This window comes from Girardinichthys multiradiatus, chromosome 14, assembly GCF_021462225.1.
Source record: "Girardinichthys multiradiatus isolate DD_20200921_A chromosome 14, DD_fGirMul_XY1, whole genome shotgun sequence".
Taxonomy (NCBI): domain Eukaryota; kingdom Metazoa; phylum Chordata; class Actinopteri; order Cyprinodontiformes; family Goodeidae; genus Girardinichthys; species Girardinichthys multiradiatus.
In genome coordinates this window covers 20,374,297-20,397,030 of record NC_061807.1, presented here as the reverse complement: position 1 = coordinate 20,397,030, position 22,734 = coordinate 20,374,297, and the positions used below count along the sequence as shown (strand labels likewise).

Sequence of the window (22,734 nt, the reverse complement as noted above, 5' to 3'; positions counted from 1 at the left end):
TACAGAACATATAAAATATTTACATGACAATGATTTATGATGCTTTCCTCTTGTTTAAGCATGCCTCCATCATTTAGCTCATATAAAAATTCAATGATTATTGAAAACCATATTGTTTTACAATGATATTTATATACACAAGCACACATTGTTGAATAGGTTTATTATTAAAAACCATCTCAAACATCACTGAGACAATAAAACAGTAAAGTAAAAGCCTTGGTGGTTTAATTCTGCTACGTGACCTCAAGCGAGGCTGGGTCAACCTATGATTAAGCAGCATAATTAAATGTTTTCAGACAAGTTTAGGCAGCTGGAAAACTGTTTACGTTCTGCACAGACAGTCCAACTTATCAGAGCTTACAGGGGGTACTTAAACTAAACCAAGTTGTTCATGTAATGCATTATCTGTATTAAAGCAGCAAACATTAAACCACACATAAGGGGACTGACGTCCTGCACTACAACAGCGGCAGCATATGAGACATTAAAGGGCAGTGTGAATGCAAACAAAATTAGCCCAACTTCTCGAGGTTCTGAGGAATGGAAATGAAGGATCAGATCGACTTAGCAGAGCAGACTCCCCTTGTCCCAAAAGCAATTCTCCACATACGCATCTATTTTCACATCCTTTCCCATTAATTTACCCCGTTTCATGTTCCTTCATCGTTTTGAACACACGTTTTCCTGGAGTCTGCTATTTCACTCTGTGCCCCTCGCTGTGGGAGGTGGAGGTCGCCGAGCTCAGTGAGTTATCAGTGGTGGAGAAATTCAAGCTTTTTTTAGAGTCCATGAAAAGTACACTGTACAGAGACACCGTGGCCAAAAAACAAAGCCACGGGAGAAAGAACACATAGATCTATCTCTAAATTTATCTTATGACCTTCTCGGAGGGGTCCAGAAGAGCTCAAAAATCTCTGATAAAACTCAGCAGAGCAATACTGGGAAAGCAAATAAATAATAATCACAGTGAGGTTGCCTTGGAGACCCAAAAACCCCTGACAGGCTCTGGAGAAAGCCACCCCATTGTCAGAGTAAAGATAGGCTGCCCATGGCAACACAGTGTACTGTGATCAGAATCTATTTTTATTTCAAATACAAAAGGACCTTTTAGTATACAAAGATTGTTCTGTTGTACTTTTAAATATTTGAACAACTAATTCATGACTTAAAAACATTTTGCTTACGGCGGCAAATTTTCTTTTATCGACAGCAGACGTCTATCACCTCTCTTCATAACTGCCTGTGTACATTATTATTCAGCTGAATACGCAGGTCTCTCTAGCTCAGGGCCATAATTACAAATGCGTCATTGATTTGTTGATTGATTTTTCTTCCCTCATGTTAAGTAGCAGACTTTCGCTCAGAAAGACTCAAATTATTTCTAAGACTGGTGATCCAACAAATTGTCTCATTAACAACTACGCCCCGCAATGAGAGCATGGGGGGTAAATTTAAAGTTATTGTTTCATATAAATCATTTTATCATATCAAATGTAATTAGAAGTATGAACTGACATATCTTTATATCATAACCAGTATCAACTACAATCATAGCAGCTGCAATCACTTAATGCTGTGTTTGACTCAGTTCTGATGGGTCTGGTATTGGTCCTGGTGGGATCTTGGCCTTATTGCTGTGGTTGGAGTTTTATTTTTGAGCAGTCATGTGGAGGCAGCGTCCAAACTATGAGCATGACCTTGAATTAAACAACTTGTTTATGTCCTTCAGCTTTGCTGTTCTGTTAAGTAAAGTCAGACCTCAGTGATAAGAGACAACAGGCCCATATCATCCAAGATTTCTGTGGACGACAATTCAAAAAGCAACAGAAGTACTGAAATCTTAGCACTGAGATTGCACATATAAACACATTCCTACATTTATAAACACATTTAATCACAAACTGCTGTTTTGGTTTTACTGAATCTAAGTGGTGCATTAAAAAAAAGTTATCAGAATGTACCGAAAAATAGCATTATTTTCTGGTGCTGCACTACACTGGTTTAGCTCTGATATGTTTTTGTTTTCTTGGCAGATGGAAAATACTTTGTGTCATTAGGTAATTATTAATCTGAGCAAACAAAGATCACATGTGGGGTTCCTCAAGGCTGTGTTCTCGTGTCACATTTTATTACTATTTATATGCTTCCCTCTACTTCTGATCATAAAGTTTCAAAGTATCTCCTACTATATCCATGCTGATGGCACGTAAGTAGTTCTTTGTCTCCACATGACAAAGGTCCATTAAAAATACCAGACAAGAATTTCCTCTAACTTAATGTAGAATAGACTAGTCATTGTTTTTGGCCCCAACAATTCAATTTTAGAGGTCAGTGTTGATCAAGACTCATTAAGGTTAAAAACCAAAGATAATGCATGAAACCTTTTTGAAGACCTGGAACTTTAACAATTACATAAAGTCTATTATTACATATAGTACATTATTTGTCATATTTTCAGCCATTTACCATTTTAGTAGCTCCTGCATGCTTTAATTTTCAGTATTTTGTCTTCATGGTTCTCTGTAAAAACCAATCAAGCAGATGCAGCTCATTCAAAAGGCTGCTACCAGAGTCCTGACCGATTTTATAGTTTCTTTCTTTTTGAGGTATGTTGAAATGTCTCCAACTTTACTCACCAGTGTCGTATTTGGTCCCTTTGGTGCAGGCAACGATGGCCCCCATGCTCGGCTGAGACGTCATCCCAGCCATAGAGTCAACCTAAAAGGAAAACAGTAAATTTTTTTTTTTTTAAACAAGTTAATTACATCTTTGTGTTGCATGTATTTGGGGAAAAGAATGCACGAGTCATTAAATTAACCTACTCAGAGAATATCTCCAGAATGGGTTAATAAAAGCATAATTTAATGTTTAGTGGAAAGAAAGTGCATAAGTTACTTTTATAATTAACTATTTAATTCTGAACTTAGAAAATATATATTTTTTTAGGTTTTAAAAGTTAATGAGGAGAAAAATCAGTACAGAGACCTGAAAGTTTAAACAGCAGGAAGTTACTCAACATATTGAACCAAGTGAGGAAAATGTTTCCTGCTGCAGTAGTTCCATCTTTTTGTGACATTTCACCAATGCAAACTGAACTAGCTTAAAAAAAACGACTTTTTGTTCATGTTTTCATGATAAGTCCAAAATTCACTCAGAATTAGCTGGTCAGTACTCACAGCCACGTCGACTACATCAGCTCCCGCTTCAGCACAAGCCAGCATGGCTGCTACACCGGCTCCAGCTGTGTCGTGTGTGTGCACGTGGATGGGCACATCTGGGAAGCGATCCCTCAATGTGCCGACCAGAAGCTTGCTGCCCTCCGGCTTCAGCAGTCCAGCCATATCCTAGAGAGAGAAACAGGAGGACACACTTTGCTTTTACTATGAAACACTGTGGATGTGACCCACCCAAGTTACAAGTAATTTATGGTCATATCGTCCATATCAAATGCGCAATAAAACAACGTTTTATTTCTTCTGTCCAGGGAAATGTCTTCCTTGAGAAAAAGGAGATCAAACAGCTGTTTGGAGGGAAGCAGCATCAGTCACATCTCTAAATGTAGAAGTAGCAGGAAGAGCTGCTAAAGTAGTCTGTTTGGTCAGCAATTTATCTTCAGCCTTTTTTCAGTTTCCATTGCAATCAACTGTTGTTATTGCTGAGGTACTAATCCCCACTTCTTCCATTTCTGCTTCAGATATTCACCACAGCATCAGGACATACATATTAATAGCAGCAAGCAGCAAGAGCTACCTTCCTGTTGCCCAGATTAAAGAAGGCTGCTAGTACATTCAGTTGGATTGTTACACAGTTATGGAGGTCAAAAACAGAAATACAATACTATCCTAACTGCGAGTGCACAGAATGTGTGCATACTTGCACATGTATAATCCATCATAATATCTAAAAGTGAAACATTTGCAAGAAATGGCAGTGATGTGGGCATTTCATGAAGTCCAGGTCTAATGTAGCCAAGCCTCCGTCTCCAAACACACCGCATTCTGTGCATCTTCACTCGGTCTGCTGGCTGCACCCTTGAAGGGATTGTGAGGCAAAGCCCACCTAAGAGTTTTGGGGACCTTCAGAAGCCATGGAGTACAGCGCAAGAGTAAGTGCTTTAAGAGCCACCAAACAGACGTATCCATGGTCTACTCCTGAACCAGAGACAATGTCAGAGGCAACTTACTGCGAAGAAAAAAAAAAAAGGACTGTTGCTCAGTCTCTCAGTGGTCAGATGTTATTTTCACGTGACTACAGATGTCTACCAGGATGTTTTGGAGGACGTCATGCTTCCTTCTGCTGACGAGCTTTATAGAAATGTGGACTTCATTTTCCAGCAGGACTTGGCACCCGCCCACACTGCCAAAAATACCAATACCTGGTATAATAGACATGGTATGACTGCTTTATAGGCCAGGAAATCCACCTAACTTAAAACCTTTTGATGCAGTAATAAATGCAGTGAAGCAGGCAAAAGTACTGAGTTCATATACAGTATATGGACAACCTTTCCAGTTAGCCAACATTTCTGTATAATTGAATAATTTAATGTTGTACTTTTACAGCATCAAAATCATACAAACCCAAAGAGTCCAAGTTAAACGATGAGGCGTCTGCTCTCTGATTATACATTGATTTTATTGATTTTATTTCTTTTAACCGCTCAAATCTATGGCAATTTACCACAACACACCACACACTTGTTAGGTAGATGTGAATTTTAAGAAAATGAAGACTGTCCCATTTTCTTTGAGCTTTTAATAGCTTTGCTGTCACATGGGAAATTAATTTCTCTCAAGTTTAACACTGGCTGTGCAGTGAGGGTGAACAAAAGTGATATTTTCACCTGCTTCCATCATAAACAGTGTTCGCTTGGCGTGATGCGTGTGAAAACTGACTATATGCCAACATATCTCTCTGGACCTATGGTGATGAAGCCCCTGACACAGTGTCCTATGACAGAGGAGTTCTCACTTTAACGATTAGTATACACTGTGATATTTTTCATATTTACCCGTTACCTTTATATGCATTTTCCACTCCTGCATGTGATGATTTTACACACTGCAGTAGAGTGGGAGTTATTCATTTCTTGTCTAAAATATTTAGTCATGCCTCAGTGAAGAAATTAGTTGTTTGGTGGCAATATTTATTTATTTAGATAATGGGCTCAAGTATGCAAGTTATTTTGCTTGGAATAAGACATGCATCATGGAAGATGGCTTTGAAAGAACTTCATACAGCACTTCTACAGCATTGCTTGTTCAGCTAGGTTTACAGGCGTTTGTTTCTGCAGAGCTTTCTCAAGGTCCAGTCACAGCATTTGAATCGGGTTGGGGTCTGATGTTTGACTGGGTCATTGCAACACCTTAATCTGCAGCTAAGTTTGGGATCATTGTTCTATTAATGACCCAATCTGGGTTGATCATTTGCTGTTTGGCAGAATCAGAGTCATTGACAGAACTGTTTTTAGCTTGTGTGGCTGCAAAACAACCCCAAATCATAACTTCCCCTCCATGGTCTAATATTCTTATCAGCCAAATGACATTGTTCCAATGGTCATGTGGTTCATCCAGATGTAAGTTTGGAAACTTAAGTCAAGCTTCCATGTTCTTTTTCAAAACAGAGGCTCACTGATTCCAATTCTTCCAACCAAGCCATACTCAATTAGTTGTTTTTTAGTTTCATTAACTAACATTTAACATTCTGGGACATCCACACAGTCTTTAAAATTTTTCACTTGAATAGTTTCTCATTACACAGTGATGGGATCTAAATAGCTTGGAAATGACCTTATAACCCCTCCCAGATTGATGATCCTTGCTGATGTTTTTCCATCCTGGCATTGTGTTTACACACCTGTACAGGTCCTTCTCAAAATATTAGCATATTGTGATAAAGTTAATTATTTTCCATAATGTCATGATGAAAATTTAACATTCATATATTTTAGATTCATTGCACACTAACTGAAATATTTCAGGTCTTTTATTGTCTTAATACGGATGATTGTGGCATACAGCTCATGAAAACCCAAAATTCCTATCTCACAAAATTAGCATATTTCATCCGACTGAAATCTTCATCTCCATAAAGCTTTTCAGCAGATGGAAGCATGAAGTGCTCCAAAATCTCCTGATAGCTAGCTGCATTGACCCTGCCCTTGATAAAACACAGTGGACCAACACCAGCAGCTGACACGGCACCCCAGACCATCACTGACTGTGGGTACTTGACACTGGACTTCTGGCATTTTGGCATTTCCTTCTCCCCAGTCTTCCTCCAGACTCTGGCACCTTGATTTCCGAATGACATGCAGAATTTGCTTTCATCCGAAAAAAGTACTTTGGACCACTGAGCAACAGTCCAGTGCTGCTTCTCTGTAGCCCAGGTCTGGGGAATGCGGCACCTGTAGCCCATTTCCTGCACACGCCTGTGCACGGTGGCTCTGGATGTTTCTACTCCAGACTCAGTCCACTGCTTCCGCAGGTCCCCCAAGGTCTGGAATCGGCCCTTCTCCACAATCTTCCTCAGGGTCCGGTCACCTCTTCTCGTTGTGCAGCGTTTTCTGCCACACTTTTTCCTTCCCACAGACTTCCCACTGAGGTGCCTTGATACAGCACTCTGGGAACAGCCTATTCATTCAGAAATTTTTTTCTGTGTTTTACCCTCTTGCTTGAGGGTGTCAATAGTGGCCTTCTGGACAGCAGTCAGGTCGGCAGTCTTAACCATGATTGGGGTTTTGAGTGATGAACCAGGCTGGGAGTTTTAAAGGCCTCAGGAATCTTTTGCAGGTGTTTAGAGTTAACTCGTTGATTCAGATGATTAGGTTCATAGCTCGTTTAGAGACCCTTTTAATGATATGCTAATTTTGTGAGATAGGAATTTTGGGTTTTCATGAGCTGTATGCCAAAATCATCCGTATTAAGACAATAAAAGACCTGAAATATTTCAGTTAGTGTGCAATGAATCTAAAATATATAAATGTTAAATTTCCATCATGACATTATGGAAAATAATGAACTTTATCACAATATGCTAATATTTTGAGAAGGACCTGTATGTTTCAGACCAACAAATGGCTAAAAAAGTCTGCTTTTATAGAGTTGGTCACACTTGCTGATTATCTGTTAATTAGGTTTAATTAGCAGCAACTGATTGCTACTTCCTTTCCTAGATCCTACTCAAAGGAACAAGGGTGTACTTTCTTTTTCCCCATGATTGTACGTTTGACATATTTTTTATTGCCTTTCGATAACAATACTACTTAATCCAAAAACTGTTGCTGTTTTAGTGGTGCTGGTGCTCCTGTTTAAAGCAGAGAAGAATGAACTTTAGATGTTTGTTCACATAAACTGAAACAAGCTGACAAATCAAAACAAAAGTCAAGTGAGAATAAAATTAAATTACTGTGAGATGCCACTTAGTATATCCTGAAACCAGGTTTATGTAGCTAGGAAAGGATAAGCTTGGACTCCTAAGGTGATGCGTCCTCCCACCTTGTTCACACTCATTTCTCCCAGCTGAGTGTGCCCGACTCCACCTGCAGGTGGATAACTGACTTCCTGTCTGACAGGAAGCAGCGCGTGAGGCTGGGGAAGCACGTCTCTGACTCCCTGACCATCAGCACCGGTTCCCCCCAAGGCTGTGTTATCTTCTCCCTGTACACCAACAGCTGCACCTCCAGTCACCAGTCTGTCAAGCTTCTGAAGTTTGCGGACGACACCACCCTGATCGGACTCATCTCTGATGGTGACGAGTCCGCGTACAGATGGGAGGTGGACCATCTGTTGGACTGGTGCAGCCAGAACAACCTTGAGCTCAACGCTCTAAAGACAGTGGAGATTGTTGTGGACTTCAGGCAGAACCCAGTCCCACCTGCCCCCATCACCCTCTGTGACTCCACAATTGACACTGTGGAATCTTTCCGCTTCCTGGGAACCATCATCTCCCAGGATCTCAAGTGGTAGCCAAACATCAGCTCCCTCATCAAGAAAGCAGAGGATGTTCTTCCTGCGGCAGCTGAAGAAATTCAACCTGCCAAAGACTATGATGGTGCACTTCTACACAGCCATCATTGAGTCCATCCTCACCTCCTCCATCACCATCTGGTACTCCGCTGCTACAGCCAAGGATAAGGGCAGGCTGCAGCGTGTCATTCGGTCTGCTGAGAAGGTGATTGGCTGCAGTCTACTGTCGCTCCAGGAACTGTACACCTCCAGGACCCTGAAGCGGGCAGGGAAGATTCTGGCTGATCCCTCCCACCCCGGTCACAGACTCTTTGAGACTCTCCCCTCTGGCAGGAGGCTGCGGTCCATCCGGACCAAAACCTCACGCCACAAGAACAGTTTTTCCCCATCTGCCACCAGCCTTGTTAACAAAGCCCGGAAACCACCCTGACACTCTCCCTTTTCCCCACACCCCCCCCCCCCCTTTTTTTTTGCTGACAGGACACCTGTAACCTGTTACTCTATGAGTTACATTAACGCTCAGCTTGGACTCCTGCTTTACTTGCACTGCCATACTTGCACAATGATCACCTGCACTGTTGTATTGCTCTTGCATCTTATACTGCTCTATATTTACTCTCACTCACTTAAAACTGTGCACATATATTTATATTATATAGTAGATATGTTTATACTGTTTAATTTGTACTGTATTGCACCGACTACGCCAAAACAAATTCCTTGTATGTCCAAAAACGTACTTGGCAATAAAGCTTTTCTGATTCTGATTCTTTATGTCTGCTTGTTATTCTGTGGGCGTACTGACTCACTGGGAAGATTCTGCTTCTGTGGACTGGGTTTATTTCTGACAACCTAAGTGGGCTGTAAACGGCTTGTAGAGCAACACCTGGACATTGGTATAGCATTTTTATTTCCTCACCTTGATAGAGAGGATGTGAGTCCCAGCTTTGACGAGCTCATCAGCCAAGTTCATATAGTAGTCCAGGGAATATTTCTGCCTCATTGGGTCGGAGACGTCGCCTGTGTAGGAGATGGCGGCCTCGACCACGCCACCTGCTGCTCCAGCAGCTTCCATACCCAGCAGCATATTGGGCAGGTAGTTGAGGGAGTCAAACACACGGAAGATATCCATGCCGTTTTCTTTGGCCACCTCGCAGAACCTGCAAGGAGAAGCATAAAGCAAACCATTTCAGATGAGACTAGGGAAGACATTTAGTCTTAACATGTGTCTAATGAGCTGTCAATATGCAGATAGATAATTTCTACCATATCTTTGCTCATAAACACTGCCACACCTGAGTAAATAAAGTATTCCCACTATTTTCATGAACAGAGAGCTTATACAGCCTGTGCTAGCCGACAATAGCTGGAGACAAATGTACACTGCAGTCATTATCCCAGCTGCTTGTGGTAAATCCCTCATTATTGCCTTTGCCCCAGTATCTTAATCAGGTTTTTCATAAACGCGATGAGTGCTGACTGCAGACGTGTTATTCTGAATGCAAAATTTACACACACACACTGACAGCCTTTGTTTCGGCCAATAGACGAGACGCATTGTGAGGCCGTATGTTTATTTGTCACAAGAGGATTACCAGTCCATTATGTGTGAGTCCAGTGTTAACAACAAAGTGTGCTCTGTGGTGGTGGTGTTTTATTCGGAACCAAATCGAAACCACTGCAATGATTTAGGTCATTCATAAATCTGAAAGTTGACCTTTATAATGTGATCCAACACTTGGAAACATCTTAAACACAGAGTATTGCAACAGTATTCATGCCACATTTTGTCACATTACAACATAAAAATACAGTGTATTTTATTGACATGTGATAGATCAACACAAGGTAGTGGATAACTGAAGTAGAGGGAAAATTATAGTGTTTCTTTTTCCTATTTTTAAAAATAAAAATCTGAAAAATGTGGTCTACATTTCTATTCAACTCAATTTACTTTGAGTTCACCTGTGAGTAATTTAATCTCTGAACATTTCCAAGAGATCTGTTCAATCTATCTGAAAATGCAAAGAATATGGCACAACTGCAAACCTACCAAGACAAAGTTGCCCGGCAAAAGCGACAGATCAGACAAGGACAGCATTAAGCTGTAATCTTTGTACTCCACAAACCTGGCCTTTCTGAGCAGCAAAAAGAAAGTTAATGTTGAAAGAAAGACTCAAGAGGTCCTGAGGCACAGCAAACATGTGGAAGAAGGCACTCAACAAAATTCAACTCTCTGACCTACATGCCAAAGATTGAATCAACTTGAACACGTCACCCTAACAGTGAAGTAGGGTGGTGGTAGCATCATGCTGTGGGGATGCTTTTCTTCAGCAGGGACAGGGAAGCCTGTCACAGTTGGTGAGAAGAAAGAAGGACCTGAATACGGGAAAATCCTGAGCGAAAACCCATTGCAGAGCTGCAAAAGTTATGAGGTGGATATGATAGTGGGTGAAGGTTCATCTTACAGCCCAGTCATGGGTTAAAATGGCCTAGTCCAAGTCCAGACATAAATCCAATAAAGAATCTGAGGCAAGATTAGAACATAGATGCACTCCACATTGTTCAGTTATTTCTAAAAAGTTTGAAAACTTGTTTTTATTCCACTTGTACAACTATGTGTTGGTCTGTCAAAAACAAATCCTAATGAAATACTTTGAGGTTGGTCACATGAAGAACAACAGTGGTATTAATTGTTTTGCGGGGCATTGTGTGAAGCATTCCTGTGTGTTAAACACGCTCTAAATTAAATCTCCTTTGATTTAATTTAGCTAATGAAGATGATTCGGGTTACTTGGTGGTGAGCTGTTGCGGGCGAGGCAGTGACAGAGTGTAGTTGAGGATGGAGAGGGGAGCCAAGCAAACGGATCAGAGCCATTAATCACAATGATGTGCACATTTTCAACAGCACTCCCCCTTTGGGACACAAAGCGAAGAGAGGGGGAGACAGAGTAAAAGGGGAGAACGAGGAGAGGCAAACACGAGTGCAATGTGGGGAGATGAATGAAAGCAGCAAAAAAAAAAGGGAGGTATCAGCAAGAATAAATAACTATAAGGTCAGAGAGGTGGGCAGGGTGAAAAACAGGGAGGAAAGGGGAGATCTGTGTGTGATTCTGCAGGGAGGCTGGAGGAGGAGACGGCAGCATTACTCATAAAGATGTCACTACTCATTTATTTCAAGCCATGGGATTCACATGTTTGAAGTTGTAGGTGTGTGAGTGAGTGCATCCCACAGCAGAGGTAGCTTGTGAATCCATTTGGAAAAGAGATGGAGATGTGTGTGTGTGTGTCAACACAGGGGTATTTATGGCCTAAAATGCATTGCTGGCATGCACCTGCATGAGTGATGTGCAAGTCAGTGAGCGTGATAAGAGGCAACAGGAACACATCAAACATACTGACCTGTTTAAACATGGTGGGACCTACAGAACGTTCTGACTATAGAGATATATTTAGAATAACAGCCACTGTGTTGGAAGGCTTTGTGTTGAATTTATATTTAAAGATGCTGCCCTGAAAAAGATTAACATCTGTAATTTTCAAAAAGTCAAGCTCCAGATATCTCACACCCACACATGGAGGAGCGGTTAGAAGCTCTGCAGACAGCAAGAAAAATGGATCTTCTGTCGATTCAGACTCATGAATAATCATCAGAAAGTCTCTCAAATGTGAGAAGTAAGCAATGACTTCACTTCTATAACCTTTATAGTAAGGACAAGGCCTTCAATATTTTATAAAGGTTAATAAATAAGCCATTTTAGTTCAGCTCAAATAAAATGTGCAGGAATTATAGAGGAATATTATTTGTTGAACAGCTTTTCTTACAGCATAACCAGTCCAATTACTGGGGAGAAGGCACATATTGCCAATTACATTAAAACACAAACACGACTGTATGTTACAGATAATAGAAAAATGTATGTAGTATTATCCAAATGTTTCTCTCAGAAATAACCCTGCAGGTGGACATTTCAAAATGATCAGATAATAAGGCAGCAGGGCAGCAGCTGGCTTTAAGAAACCCATGTTAAAGTTGATGTTTTAAAAAAAATGTAATAAATAGTTCCAGGGCAGGTAAAAGAAATGCCAACACAGGAAACTGATGGAGCTGCTCAAATGCACAAGGTTGTTTTATGCAGAAAACTTAATGTAATTAACATTATGGGAATAAAAATGGTTGAAGCCAGTGTATACAAGCAGTTCTGGTCAGACATTTACATACATCAATCATAGTTTTAATTTTGGGCTATATTAATGATTTGAGCCAACAAACAACTTTTATAAACAAGTTTCAATGAAAGTGGATTTTCTCTAATCAACAGCGTGTCCAAATAAAAAAATAAAGTCTCAAATATACATAGATCCTCACTACTACTGTAGTGTATATGAACACCCCAGAATTAACCTGTCAGGTACGTCTCTTCTCAAGGTTGTTTTAAAATGTTCCAGTGGAACCAAAGTTGTAGTGAGATAAAGGTCTTCTTCCACCCTGAGGTCTTAAAAATATGAATAGCATCTGAGGAAGTATTCAGAAATCTCATTTATGCTTTTGAGTGCAATAGAGGTCTCTCACCAGAAAGGTCAAGAATTCATCCTTTAGACTGATTTTGATAGATAATTTATTAACTGGTTGTTTATGGACATTGACATAAGTAGATCATTAATGTTACATTTAAATGTCTCTCAGCAGATTGCACCTCTTCAACGCAGTTTTTGTAGTCATGAACAAGTTTCTGGCATAATTGAGGCTGGATATTTGACTCTGGGCAGAATTGCATTCATTCAAACGTGTTAAACGTGCGAAATAATTGTGATGAGGAATTAAGAGTCTTCACGCTGTAGGTTTTAAAAATTGTACAAAAAACAAAACAGGTTGTTAAAAATATGATTTAATTATTTTGAGAGACTATCTGCACAAATAGTTGCATAGTTTTGGTATATCTCTATCTGATGTTGGTTTTTCATCTTGTTTCTTCTTTGCTTTGGTAAAGAAAGTGAACAACAAACATGTAGGATGTATATTTCTTACACGTTTCTGTCTATATTTTATGTGATTGCTACTAAACTTAATTTCTGTTTATATTTCTTTCTGCAAATGTTAATACTGATTAAAAAAACCAAATCAATGAATCAACAAGTTGCTTAGTTTCCTGATATGAACATGGCTTTTAAACATAGCCTACACATTTTGTTGTACAGTTGTGGTCAGGGTGACGGGAAGGCCAGCCAGGAAGCTCAATTAGCTGTCTTTGTTCATTCCAAAAACCCAACTGATACAAGTTTCCACCATCTGACCCAAACAGTCTCCCTCTGATGAAGGGAACGTAGCCAGGATGTTCAGGAAGGTTCAGGTCTACCATGAACGAGAAATATTTTTATGGTCAGTTGACAGAAAGATGGAGCTGTTTAGCCTCAATGACAAGAGGAAGAAGGTGAGGTTTTCAAACCCAAGAAGACTGAAACTACTGTCAAAAATGGTGGTGGCAGCATCATGATGTGGGACTGTTTTGCTGCCAGTGGTATTGGTGCACTGCATAACAACTTCCCCTCAAACCCACAGCTAGATGTTGAAGCCTGGACAGCCTTTTCTGTTCCAACAGAACAATGGTCCAAAACAAACACTGGTTTTGGAACAAATAAGGGAAGCTAACATTAAACCTTTGGAAAAACTCAACCTCAGCTTTAGTGGAAATGTGTGGACTATGTCTAAAGCTAAGTCAGTTTAAATGAACCCATGCATTTTAGCTACAAGGAGTGGTTTAAATTTAATCAATTTTCACTGGAAAAAGAATGGTTAAAAAATTCCTGGACCAAAATGGGCTTTTAGTTGGAAAATTAATGACAGTAATTGGGCAAAATAATTTAAAAAATGCATCAGAAAGATTAAAACATAATACTGCGTTCAGATAAACAGCTTGCTAAAATGTAGATGTGTGCAGGAGTGACTCACTTAAAGACGGCGTTGTCAGGGTAGTTTGTGTAGCCCACAGCGTTGGCACCTCTCAGCAGCATCTGGAACGGGACATTTGGGATCAAAGCTCTCAGCTCCTGGAGTCTCTTCCACGGACATTCGGACAAGAATCGCATGGCCACGTCAAAGGTAGCACCTACGCAGACAGACACACACACACACACACACACACACAAGCAGAGGAAAACATGGTTTAAGCTTTCATCTCCATCCTCATCTGTCAACCTGACTTTGATGTGGATTAAAGAATCAAAGAGTGATACTTCAAACTTATCTTATGTGCCACAAACATCACCCAGATAGCACAATTACACCACGATAATGGATGCTCATGGAAAATATGATTGTTTGCACATTGTTTATTCCAACACTTTCATCATTTCTTTTGAAATGAATTTTTAAAATCCAGGAAACGTTGCCTGATCAAGACGAGGAGGAAAAATTGCAATCTCTCATTTCCCTTTCTGTGGGAGTAGATAAGGAATTCCTGTACCCGTTTATCACATCAGCCGGAAATATTGAAGCCTCCAGTGGTATTCTGCTGATCCAACACTGTCATCATTAAATTTCATTTTCTGGGCACTCATGCGTATGAACAGAGAGAAAATACCGAGCACAACTGCTGTTCTTATGAGCAGGAGGGTGCACTGCAGAAATCAACCCTCTTCATACAATCTACACCCCCTCCTAATTTGAATTTCAGCCTACATCAGCATCTCCAAAAGCCCTGGATCACAGCAGAAATCACTGTGAGCAGTCTTGATGTTGAACATATTGGTATTACCATTTCACTGCACGTGAAATATCCCAACATGAGGCAAAGTGGGGAATTCATGCAAGACGGCAGAATCTACCCTTATGATTTGATAAAGTGAATGAAGACTGACAGCCGTTCCCACAGGCGGGACATATGAAGCACAGCCTGATTCTTTCTGGACAGACAGAAAAACTTCCATCCTGCTGTTGTAAATGTGAGCCAAAATAAACCAGATGGAAACAAGTGCAACGCCCATAAGAGCCAAGAAAGTAGAGTGGCAGTCAACAAGAAATTTTACCTATTTTTGGGATTCTTTGTATGTAATAGGAAGTGCTCCATAAATAAAAAGACAAGGCATGTAATTTCCATTAATGGCCAAAATTAATGATATTTTGTTGATGCAAAATGTGCAACACCTGATAGTATTACCATAATTTCCAATAAGCCTTTCCACTGTTTTTAGTACAGATAAGTAATCTTAAAACAAGCTTTTCTGACATACTGAGAAAGTTAGTAGGCAGGCCTTCATAAAACTGAATGTGCATGGCCACATATGGAGTGATCAGGACTGCCTATTGTTTAAAACAGAAAACACTGCCTTTATGACACAAATATAACCATCTAACAGGAATACTCCTAAGGGAGGTGTAGCTGCTTAATGGAAACACAGAAACAGATGGAGTGAGCAATCGTGTTCTCCATTCATCTGACTATGCATGAGAAGAGGGTAAAATCTATATATAGGCGAAGAGAGGTGATTTCTCCTTGTTCAATGAAAGCACCGCTTCTTTGTTTAAAACGTGTTCTGTCCGAGAATTATGCAAATCCTACGCAGAATCCTGGGCTGAAAGGGAAGGAAAAACTTAAGGCTGGGGAACAAGGACAACACAGTCCATGCCACCTTGAAATGTGGCATGATCCCTTTAGTGCTGTCGGCACCAGTGGCGATTGCTCTAAGACTGCAAGGGAAGCTCAGTTTCCCCTAAAATGTCAAAAAATAAGTGATCAAATATATGCTGTTGTGTGTACATGTCATTGATTAAATATGCGTTACAACGCGCTCAACTTTTGTTCAGAATCAGCTTCTTATCACTGGTAAAGACTCATTCCCGCAGCTTCACAGTGCTTTAAACAGTGAGTTCAATAGTGAAGCAAAAATGCTGGGCTTTGTCCCGCCCATTGGACGCTCAGCTTCTCTGGGGGTCTATGGGGCAGTGGGCTGGCCTCGGATGGCCCGGACGCTCAGCTTCTGCATGATGATTGGATGAACTGTCTGAGGCTGAATCCCTTTTCGATTGACAGCAAAATGAGCGAATCAGCGATCTTGAAATTGAGCTTCCCCGCCTTCAAAGACCAGCATCTGCCACTGGTTGGTACCCATAAAGTTTTTCAAAGTTTTTCATTTAAGAAAATACTTTTTTTCCTGTTTCATGCATCCTATGTCAGTGTAAACCATAATAAATTAAATCAATTTCCCTAGGATATTTATCCACAATAATGAGCAGCAGCGACTTGTTTTTTTCCTCGGTGTCTGTGCCAAATGAATGACAGAATATCCATCAGTATTTTGACTTATATTCCAACCACCATACATTGTGTAGGCTCACACGTCCAGTAAGAAAACTAACTGTAGGTGGACTTTGTGGGTCTGAATCGACTGCATCCCAACATGAACATTTTACAGCAATGTGATAGCTCAGTTAAAATGTCATGAGTAAAACATCGACTACTTGAAGAAAAAAGTAGGACTTTCTGCTGCTTCTATTAATAGCTCACTTATATAACGTATGTTGGTGACACGGTGGTTTAGAGAAATGGGAGCTGATGCTAAGTATGAATAAGAATAACAATCCAGGTCGGAACAGGCACAGAAACTATAAAATTCCGGCTTAAAGACAACATTTCTCCTGAATCCCTCTACTTGTCTGTCATTACTTTCTTATTTGGCTGCCATTCAGATAACTGATCTCCCAGTTTGACGTTTTCTAGGTAACGTCATCACTCTTTTGCAACGTTGCGCTGCTTTGTGCCTTATTTAAATAAAGGGAACACTTAAACAACACAATATAACTCCAAGTAAATCAAACTTCTGTGAAATCAAACTGTCCACTTAGGAAGCAACACTGATTGACAATCAATTTCACATGATGTTGTGCAAATAGAATAGACAACAGGGGGAAATCTTTGGCGATTAGCAAGACACTCAATAAAGGAGAGGTTCTGCAGGTGGGGACCACAGACCACTTCTCAGTACCTATGCTTTCTGGCTGATGTTTTGGTCACTTTTAAATGTTGGTGGTGCTTTAACACTCGTGGTAGCATGAGACGGACTCTACAACCCACACAAGTAGCTCAGGTAGTGCAGCTCATCCAGGATGGCACATCAATGCGAGCTGTGGCAAGAAGGTTTGCTGTGTCTGTCAGCGTAGTGTCCAGAGCCTGGAGGCGCTACCAGGAGACAGGCCAGTACACCAGGAGACGTGGAGGAGGCTGTAGGAGGGCAACAACCCAGCAGCAGGACCGCTACCTCCGCTTTTGTGCAAGGAGGAACAGGAGGAGCACTGCCAGAGCCCTGCAAAATGACCTCCAGCAGGCCACAAATGTGCATGTGTCTGCACAAACGGTTAGAAACTGACTCCATAAGGATGGTATGAGGGCCCGACGTCCACAAATAGGGGTTGTGTTCACAGTCCAACACCGTGCAGGACGCTTGGCATTTGCCAGAGAACACCAGGATTGGCAAATTCGCCACTGGTGCCCTGAGTTCTTCACAGATGAAAGCAGGTTCACACTGAGCACATGTGACAGACGTGACGGAGTCTGGAGACACCGCGGAGAGCGATCTGCTGCCTGCAACATCCTTCAGCATGACCTGTTTGGCAGTGGGTCAGTAATGGTGTGGGGTGGCATTTCTTTGGATGGCCACATGACCCTCCATGTGCTCGCCAGAGGTAGCCTGACTGCCATTAGGTACCGAAATGAGATCCTCAGACCCCTCGTGAGATCATATGCTGGTGCGGTTGGCCCTGGGTTCCTCCTAATGCAGGACAATGCTAGACCTCATGTGGCTGGAGTGTGTCAGCAGTTCCTGCAAGATGAAGACATTGAAGCTATGGACTGGTCCGCCCGTTCCCCAGACCTGAATCTGATTGAGCACATCTGGGACATCATGTCTCGCTCCATCCACCAACGTCACGTTGCACCACAGACTGTCCAGGAGTTGGTGGATGCTTTAGTCCAGGTCTGGGAGAAGATCCCTCAGGAGACCATCCACCGTCTCATCAGGAGCATGTCCAGGTGTTGTAGGGAGGTCATACAGACACGTGGAGGTCACACACAATACTGAGCCTCATTTTGACTTGTTTTAGGGACATTACATCAAAGTTGGATTAGCCTGTAGTGTGTTTTTCCACTTTAATTTTGTGTGTGACTCCAAATCCAGGCCTCCATTGGTTAATAAATTTGATTTCCATTGATGATTTTTGTGTGATTTTGTTGTCAGCACATTCAATGAAGATATTTCATTAATTCAGATCTAGGATGTGTTATTTGAGTGTTCCCTTAATTTGTTTGAGTAGTGTAGTTGTGGGCTACAGCCTTGATATTCAGTATACCTGAAAGAAAATAGGTGTAAAACTCTTAATATGCCTTTCAAAGCATAGATACTTTGAAGGGAATATTAAGATAAAAAATTACTCCTCCAGAATTCAAACTGTTGAGTTGCATAAGAAACGTCAAAGCATTTATTACCCCTTTTGCTCAAGACTGCAATTACAGATGTTAATAAATGTGATACTTTTACTGCTAGATCAATTTTTATGTCATCTAAGATTTATCTCTGGATTAATCGATCCACCTTTGCTCTTTTCAAACTCTGAAATTAGATGCAGTTTTTGCACGACAAAGCCACAAAAAGCACAGACTCAAACAACATGGTCTCCTGTGCATCATCTTACAAACACAGGGAGCTGTATAGATACATAGTGTGACCTAGTTCATTTTACTGTATCTTCCACACATCAGCGAGGAACGCTATATCGGGAAGGGACTTAATCCTCGAAGGGCTTTCACAGGCTTAATCTCTTCAATGACTCATTCTGCCTCTTAGCAGCTGCAACACGTGAAGGCAATATTCCCTATCCAAGACCTTTTAAGTGTTAAAAACAAAACATCATTGCATGGGGACAGTGCATCATGGGACAGCGTTCAATATTCTAAAATTCATCCACATCCCCGGAGCGATCCATTCTGGCCACCAGTGATGCCAGCAGAGATCAGAGATGTTCAGGTTCTCTGATAACTCTCTGATAAATATGTTCTGTTTAGGGAAATCCTATCAGGAGAAATGCACGAGTTGTTCCTCCTGTGGTCATTAACTGATTTATGAGGGTCTATTTAAAGGCTCTGCTATGAGCTGTCACTGTAGGGCAATGTGTACTGAAAATGAACTTTTCCCTGCATTGTAGTCCAATTAGTGTTTAATAAACTCAATCATTGAAGTGATAATGTTTTCTGACACAATGGTGAATATTAAATCTTTAGGTTTAGGAGTCATGATTCAGTAAGGGTTCAGTTCAACAGGTAAAAATGAATAAAAGCCGAATGTGAGGTTTCTTTTCTTGAACATAAAACAACCTTCATAAAAAACAGCCAATCCTTGTTAGTCTGGATTGGTTGTCAGGAAGTACAGCAAGGCAACATGCCTGTTCTGGGGGCTTCACCTAAAACGTTTCTTCCAATTTGAAGTAAAAAGTGGCCTATGACAAATAAAAATGATTAAATGCAAATGAAAACAGAACAAAATGTCAATGAGTATTTTGCTCCTATGCAAATCAAAACAAAGGCCAGAAAATATAACTTCTTCCAATGTGAAAATAGTCGTAAAGATAAATTAATATTGTAACAAACGCACAAACACTTTGGATGTGAACTTTAACCTGGAGAACTGTCTTTTTGCAGGTGACCTTTAATGGCCTTGCAGGGCTGTAGATTTAGCCAAATCAAACGTATCCACGTAGATGGGGGCCTCCTGGTTTTGTTGCAATCCAAAGTTGGGGCCATCCAGAGGTCCAATACCTTTTGGGTAGGAACAGCACCACCATAGATCCTCGTAGTGACCACAAGGCAATGAAACAGCTGTTTGTGCAAAGACTCAACCACCAACAAAACAGACAGGTGCCAGAATCAGTCAGAACTGAAACAGCAATGAATCGGACCTCAAGTAAGGAGCTCTCTTTGTTCTACTGTGGCGGTTGTCTGGTGCTTGCTACGTTGACAAATCACAGTCTTAAATTAATTAAGAGACTAATTTAAGAATGTTAATAAATATTAGCAAGGTGGAACTTCACTCACCCAATATGGCAATGTCTAAAATGCAAGGTGCGATTACTACCCCTCCACACCTCACCCTGCCTACTACCAATAACGCTCCCAACCCCACCCAGTCAGTAGCTTCTGTATTTGTGCACACACATCAGTGTATACGAACATTTCACTTATTCTTTGTAACAGTACAATTAGCCTTGGGATCAGCAAGGGGTAGTAGTAGCTTGAGAAATAGGGGGTTGTAAGTTTGATTCAAGCTCCTCCCACATATCAAACTGCCCTTGGGCAAGAAACTGTACCTCAAATTGCTAACAAGTACAGCTATTCATCTACTTTTCAATTAGTTGGTAATATAAACATAGTTCATTTACTATTTTATTATATATGTACAAGATTTATTTTTATAACAAAATTATATTCCAGGAGTCTTTTAAAAAACCTGGTTACAGACTTGTCTTAATGTGACTAAAGGGAGAATAATATTAAAACTCAGGGTTTGATAAATCTGAAGACATCAATTGTCCTTCAACGATCCAAAAACTGTTTTCTTTTTTTTTTTTATCGTCCTTCCAAAAATTCTTCTCTCACTTTTATTCAGCTTTTAAGCGGGTGAATTCATCTTAGGAGAGGATTCATGTCCTTTCTGATAAATGGCTTTGACATGCTGATAATAGTCTCTCTAAGACACATTTTCAGACTTTAACCTGGTTTCAAAATGGTGCACAATGTGAACATAATTTAAGAAAAAAAACGCCTCTGTTCAAGCAATTTAGTTCTTCTTTCAAAGATGTTTTCATCTTTTAAAGAATAGAGCAGGGAATAAAGTCTGAAAATAATGGTTTTCAGACCTTATTCAGACTTGGAAAATACTCAAAGTTAATTTAGAAATCCATATTAGAATATTAATCCTAATGTAAAATTCTGACTAACTTTTTTCTACATCAGAGCCTTTACATCTGCAAGAAAAGCAAAGTGTACATTTAATTTTTTATTAAGAAATTACAGGGTTTGGACAATGAAACTGAAACACCTGTCATTTTAGTGTGGGAGGTTTCATGGCTAAATTGGACCAGCCTGGTAGCCAGTCTTCATTGATTGCACATTGCACCAGTAAGAGCAGAGTGTGAAGGTTCAATTAGCAGGGTAAGAGCACAGTTTAGCTCAAAATATTGAAATGTACACAACATTATGGGTGACATACCAGAGTTCAAAAGAGGACAAATTGTTGGTGCACGTCTGGCTGGCACATCTGTGACCAAGACAGCAAGTCTTTGTGATGTATCAAGAGCCACGGTATCCAGGGTAATGTCAGCATACCACCAAGAAGGACGAACCACATCCAACAGGATTAACTGTGGACGCAAGAGGAAGCTGTCTGAAAGGGATGTTCGGGTGCTAACCCGGATTGTATCCAAAAAACACAAAACCACGGCTGCCCAAATCACGGCAGCATTAAATGTGCACCTCAACTCTCCTGTTTCCACCAGAACTGTCCGTCAGGAGCTCCACAGGGTCAATATACACGGCCGGACTGCTATAGCCAAACCTTTGGTCACTCATGCCAATGCCAAACGTTGGTTTCAATGGTGCAAGGAGCGCAAATCTTGGGCTGTGGACAATGTGAAACATGTATTGTTCTCTGATGAGTCCACCTTTACTGTTTTCCCCACATCCAGGAGAGTTACGGTGTGGAGAAGCCCCAAAGAAACGTACCACCCAGACTGTTGCATGCCCAGAGTGAAGCATGGGGGTGGATCAGTGATGGTTTGGGCTGCCATATCATGGTATTCCCTTGGCCCAATACTTGTGGTAGATTGGCGCGTCACTGCCAAGGACTACCGAACCATTCTTGAGGACCATGTGCATCCAATGGTTCAAACATTGTATCCTGAAGGCAGTGCCGTGTATCAGGATGACAATGCACCAATACACACAGCAAGACTGATGAAAGATTGGTTTGATGAACATGAAAGTGAAGTTGAACATCTCCCATGGCCTGCACAGTCACCAGATCTAAATATTATTGAGCCACTTTGGGGTGTTTTGGAGGAGCGAGTCAGGAAACGTTTTCCTCCACCAGTATCATGTAGTGACTTGGCCACTATCCTGCAAGAAGAATGGCTTAAAATCCCTCTGACCACTGTGCAGGACTTGTATATGTCATTCCCAAGACGAAGTGACGCTGTATTGGCCACAAAAGGAGGCCCTACACCATACTAATAAATTATTGTGGTATAAAACCAGGTGTTTCAGTTTCATTGTCCAACACCTGTATGTTGGAAGATTTATAACTCTGCTCTAAATGCTTTTAAACACAAAATTAAACCGGGAAGGAAAAACATTTCTTTAAATACATAAAATGTTAAACTAAAAAACTATTACAGAAAGATTTATCATGGATTAGTCCATGTAACAGCTATAGTAGATTCTACTGTTGAAGTACTACGAAGGAACAATGTCTCAAGAGACTTTCTTCATTCCTCTTATATTTGTTGTAACACAGCAGAACAAATGAGTGGGATGTGCCAAGGCTCATATCAGCCCTTTGCCGAACTATCATGTTAGAGTATTTTACCATCCTCATCTTATATCTATAATCAGCGATGCACTTCTGCATGTAGGTGGATATATACTGGTCCTTCTCAAAATATTAGCATATTGTGATAAAGTTCATTATTTTCCATAATGTCATGATGAAAATTTAACATTCA

At 40.7% G+C, this 22,734-nt stretch overlaps 1 protein-coding gene and 1 long non-coding RNA gene across 2 annotated transcripts in view; one reads left to right on the top strand and one right to left on the bottom strand.

Moving 5' to 3' along the window:
• pcxb (pyruvate carboxylase b) overlaps positions 1–22,734 on the bottom strand; it is a 424,891-nt gene that overhangs the window by 50,154 nt on the left and 352,003 nt on the right. Inside the window, exons 16-19 of the mRNA XM_047386393.1 lie at positions 13,921–14,077; positions 8,890–9,130; positions 3,180–3,347; positions 2,640–2,721 (exon numbers count right to left, since the gene is read on the bottom strand). Coding sequence (XP_047242349.1) covers positions 2,640–2,721; positions 3,180–3,347; positions 8,890–9,130; positions 13,921–14,077 — 648 coding nt within the window. The remainder of the gene's footprint in view (positions 1–2,639; positions 2,722–3,179; positions 3,348–8,889; positions 9,131–13,920; positions 14,078–22,734) is intronic.
• On the top strand, positions 2,637–4,597 carry LOC124880943. The gene is made up of 3 exons (XR_007041508.1): positions 2,637–2,735; positions 3,488–3,600; positions 3,698–4,597. It is a non-coding gene; the product is annotated as an uncharacterized LOC124880943 (long non-coding RNA).